The following is an 11,005-nucleotide window of genomic DNA, read 5'->3' as shown; positions in this document are numbered from 1 at the left end:
AAGTTTTCTTAGCACCGATTGAAGTGGTCTGAGCCTTCAGTTCTACCATGTTATATCTTTGCGCAGACCTGTTTTCTTTAGGAGGCAACTTTTCTTATAAGCTGAATTAGAGTCATTGATAATTTGGTGCGAAAATTAAAAACTTACTACAAGAACGTTTTGGTTAAAAACAAATGTCGTGTAAATGAAAACTTTTTAAGAAAGACAATCATTTAATGGATAAAAGACATTTTTCAAATCTGTAAAAATAAACATTTTATCCTAACTATTGTTGTAAGTTTTGTATAAAGATAAAACAATGAAAGCAAGTATAGGAAATAGGTACTTATAAATTTACACATAATATTAATCTTATCGAGTTCTAAAACATTTATTTAAGAATGTACTAGAATTTCATTGTCAATTAAACAAATTAATTAATCTGAAGTATTTTAACAACTTACTATTTTTATACTTAATACGTGCCAACATCCGTTCATTATTTTCGGGCAAATTTACTTTAACTACTTTAACTACTATTAAATTAAATCAATTTTATACTTCGGAGACTTAAGACCCATTTACGTTTTAATCGTAAAAATAAATTATAAACATACACATGCTTCACAGGACCATTAGGATATTGCTAAAAAGAACTTTATGTAGTCATCATCCAAAATTGATAAAACCGACAAAGTTCAACAAATTTCCTGCTGATAATGAGGCAAGAGTATATAAAGAAGATTTTGGAACAAGCAGAGTAAAGTAACAAATAAAACAGCAACAATGAAGATCGCTAGTGCCCTAGTTCTTTTAACTTTATTGACTACGTCACTTTCAAAGGTAACACACTTACTTTTTTTACAGTACATACCTAAATTTAAATTTTTCAGGGCTTAGATGATTGGTCACAAACTGAAATTTTGCGTGCCCAAGTGCATCCCAAAGTGCGCATTATTGGCGGTCAGGAAGTAGAACCACATTCTGTGCCCTACCAAGTAGGTTTGATAATTAATAACTATCAATATTTTTGTGGAGAAGCTCTTATATCGCAAAACTACGTGATAACTGCTGCTCACTGCGGAATTGTGTGAGTACAACCCTGTATTTCCATTAAATATAATGTTGACATTTTTTTCTTAACTCTAGAATGCGAACTGTGGACGTCGTTCTGGGAGCTCACAACATTACAAACGCAGAAGAAGCGACTCAAATAACAATTTCAGGAGAAAAAGTAATCCTTCATCAAGACTACAATGACACAAGCTATTTGAACGATATAGCGCTTATTAAGCTGTCTCAAGAAGTATCATATTCTGATTACATTCAGCCCATCAAACTACCATCTGCGTCTGATGAGGTTTACGATTATCAAGTAGCAATAGCAACGGGATGGGGTCTAGCTAAAGACGTACCTTTTCCTTCCATTAGAGATATGTCGCAAGTTCTGTTGGGTGTTGAAGTAGCCGTTACTAATATGACTGATTGTTCTGGATACTACAACGATGAGGAATATACGTGGGTTACCTCTGGAAATATTTGTACTTCTGGGTACCGAAATAAGGGAACTTGCGGGGGCGATTCTGGTGGTCCCTTAGCTTTAGGTGGTGTTTTAATTGGTCTTACCTCATTTGGAACTGACTTATGTGAACTCTGCAGTCCTTCTGTTTATACGAAAATAGATTATTATTTGGACTGGATTGCTGCAAACTCTGATGTAACGTTATGAGTACTATGAATTATAAGTATAACTTAACTAGTTTCTGATTTTTTCCTTAATACTTAAGCAGTTTTGATATATTTGTTACGAAATTATTTTGTTGTAAGTTTGCCTATGTAGGTACGAGCTAAAGTGTTCATCTGTTCATCTACATAAAGTAAGTCCGCTAGTTTAAAACTAAATTTATCGCAAGAAAATTAAATAAATTAAATTTATAAAGCGTTTCAATAATGTGGCATTTATATTATGAAAATTAAAAAAAAATTGTATAAAATTATATTGCAATTGCAAATTATTTTATATGGAATGTTAAAATGCGTTTTTTTTATTTAATTATAACAATGAACCCAATTCCAAAGTGATGTGCGAATCAATTCGTTAATATTGTGGAATGAAGAGTACATGGATAAATAAACTGAATTTAATTTACGTCATTGTTAACAATATTCATTTTTCACATGTAAAACTTTACCATTGTTTGCTTGTTTAAATAAATATCGTATAGAATGTTTGACATTTGATTAATTCGTTGTAATAGTGAGTAAAAATAGAATATGTTTTCTAGGGAAACAACCTTTTTCGTCTGCCCTCACAATTTTTATTGATTAGAGATTAGAGCATACAGAAATATCTGACCTTTCATCTACCTGTCTAATAATTCATTCAACCTGTTACCAAGTTGAACTCTCAACTATGTCACTCCTAGATTAAAATTTTATGCGTGTTAATTTGAAATATTAAATTCTCCGCTTTTTAAAAGTTTCAGTGTGGAGGGGAGTTGTCATGATTCGGACAGCGGACAGTATAAATTTACCCTATAAATGATAAATTCGAGCTGTGGAATGAGACACACAGAATGGAATTCAAAGTTTTGACTGCGTTTTGATTGCACATAAAATGTCCATATATCAGTTTTGTGACTATTGTGACAATTATGTTTTTTAATGAAATATTAAGTAATGTGGTGTCCCGATTTAAAATTAAATCTAGCGCCAAAAAATCAAAAAACCGCATTTACATACAACAATAAATCGTTTCAATAATGTTTCATGCATTCACGGTTTTTCCAATTTTTTTTGGTAGTGGGATCTCGCGCTTCTCCAACAGACGGACAGAAAGTTTCTGGGAATCGAACAGAAAGAGGCACTCTCGATAATGTGTATGTTGCCAGAGGTCAGACTTGGTTTGTCGTATGTGACATTTTGTTTTTTACCAAAGGTCAAATTTTCAGTAAATTAAAAAAGACAATGGAGAAATAAATATTTTGTTTGCAAGAGATATTTCTGTGCTAGGCACAATAGATTTTATGAAATTTGTTGGGAGTTAATTGTCCTTCATATATTATAAAAAGTTTTTGCATTTTATTGAAAGTCGGGCCCGAATTTTTGCCATATTGGTGAAACTGATTTTAGAGTGCTTTAGTGATTATATAATTTTTGTAATTATGAGATAATTGCTAATTTAAAACTGATAGAAATTGACTTATTCACGTACAGCTATTTTAGTTATGATATTCGAGGTTTTAAAATAGTACATTGCTAACATTCAAAATTTATTTAAACCCTGATCCATTTTGAAAGGATGTAGTTTTTATCAGTTAAATTAATATCATCGTGACTAGAAACGGGAAAGACTATCTGATGTGTATTTGATGTTACAATTTATATGTTCTACAACTTGAATTTTAAACATTTATTCTTAGACATTCCTATCACAGCTAAGTATGTACCCAAATCCACGTTATTATGATTTCGACCGTACTTAATATGTGCCTGCTGTGTTTATATCATATGAGGATTTGATTCAGATTGTAATATTGATAATTCATTTTGATTTAACCAGTAACTTGACTTAATGTATAGTTTAACATCATGTAAATTCTTATTGTTATTATTATTTTAAAATACGATAGTGTGGTGTGACAAAAATTTTTTTCGGAACATTCACGTCGACAGTACAAATTTTAGCTGGCCAAATGTAGACTCTTTTTTGATTTGGTGTCAAACTTAGACCTTTCATCATTAATAGTTAAATGAATGCTTGAAATCTGATAAGTCAATTGCAAAAGTATTAACTGGGAGTTTTTTAGGTTTTTGGGACCAGGGCCCACTTATCAGTGTTGTTGTTTGTCATAGTATTTGTTATTTCTCTAGATTTAATTTCGTATTGGCCCGAGGCAGCGTGAATAGACAGCAGCGGCTGGAATGTCGCGTTCGGATGCACCAGGTCTTGCTTGTAAAATGTGACTGTGTACAGAATAGAAGTCTGTGAAAAATAGAAAAGCTTGATCGCTTTGATCAGAGACATCGATCCCTTAACTGTGATCTATAATTTAAACTACCGGTGTATTTTTTTTGTGCACCACCCCGAGTAATAACTTGGATATTGTCATCCACTCACTATAAGACGTTGCGAGCTCGAGATTTATGTTAATTTCACAACGAGCTGTACATTAGTGAGAGAAATTTGTAATCTTGTAATTCTTTGATAAAATTAATAAAAGTGATTCTTCCACATTTTTACATTTTAATTACAGGTCATTTTTTCACCTTTAATGTTCACCATTTTGCATTCCATCATTCCAAAGACACAACGTAGAGTTCCATTTTTTAACTATCACAGCTCGTGGCTAATTTTTAAACTTCTTTTGGATTTTCAAAGTTTAGTGGGCATGTCTCAATGTTGGCAATGTTTGGGTTATCATTGTCCCAGTGCCGAGTCTTTTTTTGTTTAAGTCGAAACCATTCAGAATGTATGACATGTCTGTGTTCGACGAAATTTACTTAATATTGAGCTCTGTACAGTTCTTCGAAAGTTGGTGTTTTAGATATAAAGTATTGCTGTTCAGGGCCGCTAAACAAAATAATATGTCCTATTCAGGAGAAGCGTCACAGCCAAATACAGTTAACAGCCCCTACCTAAATTTGGGATTGTCATAAATTTGCATCTAATAGTGCTGCAATGTTTCCCGTGGGAAATTTCAAAAATTTTTCTTATCGTTTGTAACTATTTTGGGCACACTGCTGCTACAGACCATTTTGATATTTGAGTCACCACTAGGCCATTCGTTCTCCAAATTCTTTACGGATCTTGTATGCAACATTTTGTTGTATTATGTTCGTAAAGTATTGTTAATATTCATTATATCTGACAACTACATAAGGTAAAGGGGCAAACGTAACGTTTACTTCGGTGGTTACTGCCATAGCATTTTATTTTGCCTCATGTATAATCAATAAAGTTCCCGACGCTGTACAGGAGCTTATAAAAGCTTTCAAACTGTCCTAGTGTATGCGACCACGTGACGCTAAGCTTCTACCGCCACGTGCCCTATCTCTTTTATGCCTTTTCCCTCTTGCTATCGGCGCTATCTTGGAATTGTGGTCGTGCGACGACTGGTTATTGTCCTTTTAACTCTTGACTCAAGGACTTGAGGCTGCCGGGATTTGCGACGGCTTCCGGACGAACGATGCAAATATTTCATTCGGAGTAACAACACAAGAAGAGGATCACAGGCGGCGCCACCATCGAACACGATTGTTTCGCCGCCTTTTTTTCGCTTTTTTCCGGTGTTGGGGTGCATTTCTATGAATTATTAATGTTAGAGTCAATTAAGGCGAGGCTGTTGCCACCATAAGTAAGTTTTTATGGTTATTTTTGCCCTCGATGATATTTTATTCAATGGATAAGTGTGTGTGTTTCAACAGGAATGGATATTTTCCAGTTGGCGGATAATTAAATTTGCAGGAATTAAAGTATTTGGAAAACGGCTGAATAAAACTGAGCGAGGGTATTAACGCTGGACGACGCAGGACTGGACTCGTCTAATTGCCTCAGGAAATTTAACAGAACCATATTGTTTCACATTACAATTGTTAATTCCACTATAAATTCATAGCCACAGAGTATTGCTGGAATAGATAAGAGATTACATTAATTTCGGGTGGATTTATTTACTTGACAACTGAAATTTTGGACTCTATTCTACACTAAAATTAGTAGTTACTATTTTTAGCTGCAAGGTTTGCCAGGAAATTTAAGCTGCCGGATTAGTGGTAGAGATTCAGGTATGAATTCAAAACCAGTGAAAAAATTAAATATCAATTTAACTAATATTTTCATTGGTTTGGAATTCATAAGTGAATCTCTAATATTAATCTGGAAGCTTAAATTTCTTTAATAAAGATAATAGAGAGATTTTTTTCTTTCTGACATGAAATAATACTTGGCTTCATTTAGATTTCAACGGCTATTGCTATTACCGCTTAATTAGAAATGACTGAGTGTGTTGGTAATGCTGGATTTTTAGTTCAAATTGGGGTCATGATGTTTTCTGTAATTTCCGGTTTTCAGCTGTCAAGACTGACAGATTGTTGACATTTTTAATTTGCAAAATGTATCCAAAACATAACCTAAATTTATCGCATGCCACGACTGACATATCTGTCACACAGTTACTTCCCTTATGCCAACATAAATGCAAGAAAAGTTCATATATTTGTTTAAAAAGTACTGCCAACAGAGTCAGTCATTTCTGATCGCGCGGTAAATATAAACATTATATTTTTCGTCTTGTCTTCTGCATATGCGTTTAGGTGACACAATCGCCAGGAAATCATCAGTAACACCGTTATACAAAAATATGGATGTCACTGGAAATGCTGATTTATGACGTTGCTGGAATCCAACACAGTGCACAAGCAATATTATACATTAACATAGTTTTGTTAGTCTAGAGCCACTTTTCAATAGGTACTTGATACAGGTGATTTCGAACTATATGCAGTAATTGTAACCACGGCATCACGTACCGTAGTGGTGTGGAAATATAAAAAAATAAATTAAAACTCTAATGGGGTAAAACCCCATAAAACTACCTTCGATGCGATGCCACTGATCCACCTTTAAACAGTAGTTGAACAAAACGTTGCATTTTCTCCTTCCTATAAAAAATACGACTTCAGTTTCTTCAGATACTAAGCTTAGCTTGTTTGTCCTGCATCAATATATTTATTCTTTGAATTGTCTCGTTTGCTTTGCCTATTATACCTTTCTCAGTTTTAATCACGATTACTAGAGCCAAATAGTTGCCAAAGGCTATGAGATTTGTATTTTTATAGGCCAATTTTATTCTTAGATCTTCATAAACGCGGTTTCAAAGGATTGGTTCAAGGACTGGCCCCTGTGGGACGCCGCGGTTGCCTTTAATTTCTTTCTTCACCCCCTTATTCTCTTCTGTTGTGATGCTTCTGCTGTCTAGGTAATTGTTTACAACGTTCCTTGTTTCAGGTTGTAGTTGTCTAATTTGACCTTCATTTATGATGTTAGTTCACGCAGTAAAATAGAAAACAATTCGGGCATCGAATATAATGAAAGCCACAGCTTTCTGTTGTGTCTGTTCTTCCCGTTACTCGCTTCGTTTGCTATTGTGACAACCTATTTTATTGCGTTCACTGTCCTCTGTTTTTCCCTAAACTCATATAGTACATTTGATAAGGCTCCTTTCGCTTTTGGGTCTTCTATCAGTCTGGTCTTTAGTATTTGCTCCTACATTTTTCCCATACAATCTAGAAACTGTACAGGGCAATACGAACTCGCTTGTTTCGTTGTTTTGTTGTCTTTCCTGTGGAGTACTAGTCCTGCTTCTTTCTATATTTTAGAAAGCTCTCCTCTTTCCAAAGATTGTTTACCACTCTCAGTACGTATTCAGGAATCTTATCGACTACAATTTTTGTTATTTCGACTGGTATCATATCTGGCCCAGTGCTTTCTTTGTTTTCATTTTATGAACTACACGTTACTCCTGATGCCTTCGTTATTGGTGTTACTTGCTTGTTATGCAATCTACTTTTTTTCTATATTTGCGTTTACCTTTAAATTTCTCATTGCTATCTGGTATCTTTTTCCCCATAAGTCGCTATCTATTTTGTCGCAAAACTGTTTCCAGCATTTTTCTGCGTTCAACTGAATTTTGAAGTTGTTTTTTCGCTGCACTCCATTTTTCTTCTGTGTCGAATCTGTTATCATCATTTGGACTCATTTTCATCTTCTGCACATTTCTTGCAAGTGTACTGGGCGCCTGTACATTTCCTGATTATAAATTTTGAGTGCTGCCTCTTGTTTTGTGTTCACCTTCCATATAGGATCCTTGACAACTCTACTCTTTCTCCTAGTCTTCATGTTCTCTTGTTTGTTCTATCATTTCTGCTATGATAGACGCTCCTCTCTCAATATCTTCAACATTCGTTTGGACTCCTACACTTTTACCGTCAATGCTCTTATTTTTCAATTATTCAGTTGCTTTTTTCAATCGGTGTATTAGAATCATATTCGTCTTTTGTCATCCTAATCTTTTCTTTAAGGTTCTTAACTTGTATTCAAGTCCCTCTTTCTTATCCATTTGGGTCTCTTAATTTCTATTTGGTCTCTTTAATTATTTGCTTTTCTTGCTCGACCCTGTGTAAGTCTTTATCCCTTTTGTTTTCTGCAGTCGTCCTGTTTATCTATATCTGCAATCCGTCGATTAATTATTTCAAGTGCTTTTGTATATTACGTATTCCCGTACTTACTAGCTATAACCAGATGTCTTGTTCCTGTTTTCAACGTATGTACAGGGTTTCTATAAATGATTATAGGGTCGAAGTAGGTCATGGATGGGTGCCGCCTATGACTTTATGCGAATGTTACTAAATTCCCAAGGACGCACGAGAAATACTGCACCCATATGTATAACTGGTTGCCTAAATTCTTCATATCTCAAAAAATAAAACTAATTCAATACAATAAAAATAGAGAAATTTATTGTGGTTAAACGTCACAGTAACTTGAAAATGTTCACCATTTTGTTAAAGGCACATATTCACTCTTTTCAATTTCAAAAATGTTCTGTAACATCCATTCGTCAATGTTTTGGACCCATTGTTCAATTTCATGTTAGAACAAGAACTCCTGACTGCTGACACAATCTTGTCAAAGATGTTTGTGGATCCTGCTCAAGTCGTCTTCAATTATCAACAACTTCCTCAGATACTGAAAGTCTTCCAGGAAATTTTCCTTTATTGTCACTGCCAGTTCGAACAAATCTGTTGATTACATCTCTAATATGAGCCCCTAACGATGTTTCTTGAATTATCAAATCACGGTATTTGGCCAAATAACACACCCACTCTCCATTTACGAATGTCCCATTGCGATAATAAAAGATAACAATGAAAGTGTCTTGTTCAACAGAATAAACCATGTTCACGGTCTTCGTTTCCTAGGACAAAACTCAATTTTCGTACGCAAGCACCAAAAGTTTTGAAATCGCCTGTTTTGTTGTTTTCACGAGAATTACTGTAATTCACACTTGAAAAACGTTAGAACAATAAAAGCGATGAGTTTAACTAACGGGTTACAAATGATATTAATTACAAGTGAGAACTGTCATAACAAGACATAATTTCAGCGAAGCTGGAATTTTGAAATCCATAGTCAACTACGCCGTTAGAATCATTTATAAAAGCCCTGTTCATCGGCAACTACATCCTATGCACATAATAATTCACAAACATTATATAATCTTATTAGTTTTTTCTGTATAAGTATATATGTATATACATAGATATTTTTCAGTTGCGTAACAATATTTCTTTAAACGTCTACCTAATTAGATAAAGAAATGTTCAGATGAGAAGACGTTTTTGCACAATTAAACAAGTCAAACGATTTTATGATGTTCGACCTTAATTGTGCTCGTTTTCTCATCGAAACATTCGGTCCCACCGGCCCTAACGTGCAAGAACAGCTCTGCCAAATATTGTGGCACGTTCTCTTTAAACTTAATGAAGCGCAACGCCAACTAGAATCAAAAATAGAAAGCGAGATTGCGGTTATTCAAAGGACGTGATCAGTTTCAAAATTTGTGCTTGGAAGTATTACGGGTGCAGTACTACCTAGTTAGATAAAGAAATGTTCAGATGAGAAGACTAGCACTATTAAGGTCGAACATCATAAAATGGTTTGACCTGTTTAAATATATATTTTTTTAAAGGTACATTAATATATGTCTTCTATTTTTAAAATGTATCTAAAACCGCGATGACACATAAGCACAACAAGAAACCAAAAAATTTGATTTCGAGTATGCGAGCATTAAAATTACTTTGAATTACTTTTCAGTTGTCCCCTTGCTAATTTTTACCAAAGTAGACACACATTTAATGAAAATATCACAAAATGTTTTTGGAATTTGTAAATTAAGTCTATTGAAAACTGAAACCTTATCATTTCCAGGTGAAAAAAGACTTGTCTTGATAATGTAGTTTCCGGTGATTTTACATGCTTCCTTTACATAGAGGGTTTTTTTAATTAATTTCGTCCCAGGGGTTTGAGTTGGAGAATATTCCAACCGTCTCGTGATCGGCATTTCAATTTGCGGTTTTTAATGGAAACCTGCGGAAAGACTTTTTCTACAACGCTTCCTCGAATTAATCCCCGGAGGTTGGGGGTGGAGGCACGGTCAACATGATAATTATGATAATTCCGGCCGATTGAGAAATTCCTCGATCTGGATTTCATTTAATAACAGGGTTTATGCAAAAATTTTACGTCTGCAATTTTAATATTCTGGATTTTATAAAAATACAAGATCTGAGACAGCTGCCAAAGAGAGGGTAACCGCTTTCAACGTAAAAATTTACTTAAATACATCTTAATATAAATAAATCCATCTGAGTTCCGCCAAAACGAAAAGTATTTGTAAATCGGAATAAAAATGTATGAAAGAGACGTAATTTGATTAAACGTCTACTGATTTGAAGCTACGGTTTTTGAAATTTTGTATTCGCTTATTCTGCTGTTAAACTCATTATCATACATAAATCTTATATTGGACGGACGGCAATAACCGTCACAACAAAAAGCTACCCCTTGCCGGCAAAAGGTCATTTTAGGGGAGCATTATCGATCTGGCTTAAAAAATTACGAGACTGTTGACATTATCAACACCTGAGTTAAAATTAGCCTGACGCTGAAGCCTCAAACTGTGTCCCGCTGTATCTCGATTGTTGTAAAATTTTAAATTTGCTTCGAAATAAAATTTTGTAAGATGCTTACGTCGAAAAGCTGAGCAATTTTCCTATACAATTACGTTGTTAGACTTAACAGGATCAAAATCAAATTTTTCTGAATCCTTTATATTGGATTACATCAACTTATTTAAGTGCGCTTTACGGTAATCTCACAAAACTGCAGATGCAGCAAGTTGCGACTAGCGGGCTCACCATAATAAGATTCTCAGAGTTTCGGAATATTTAAACTTATTGT

General features: G+C 34.3%; 1 protein-coding gene across 1 annotated transcript; it reads left to right on the top strand.

Annotated features, from left to right (window-relative positions):
* The first annotated feature begins 764 nt into the window (after positions 1-764).
* LOC135123844 (brachyurin-like) lies at positions 765-1,708 on the top strand. Its single transcript, XM_064048720.1, has 3 exons — positions 765-822; positions 873-1,069; positions 1,129-1,708. Exons 1-3 carry the CDS (start codon positions 766-768, stop codon positions 1,706-1,708), a joined length of 834 nt encoding a protein of 277 aa, XP_063904790.1. The 5' UTR covers position 765.
* Positions 1,709-11,005: the final 9,297 nt, after the last annotated feature.

Source organism: Zophobas morio, unplaced genomic scaffold (assembly GCF_036711695.1).
Source record: "Zophobas morio isolate AGI-343-1 ecotype UQ-CSIRO unplaced genomic scaffold, CSIRO_AGI_Zmor_V1 ptg000006l, whole genome shotgun sequence".
Lineage (NCBI taxonomy): Eukaryota > Metazoa > Arthropoda > Insecta > Coleoptera > Tenebrionidae > Zophobas > Zophobas morio.
Note: the sequence above shows the minus strand (reverse complement) of the source record. Positions and strands in the feature narration are given on the sequence as shown.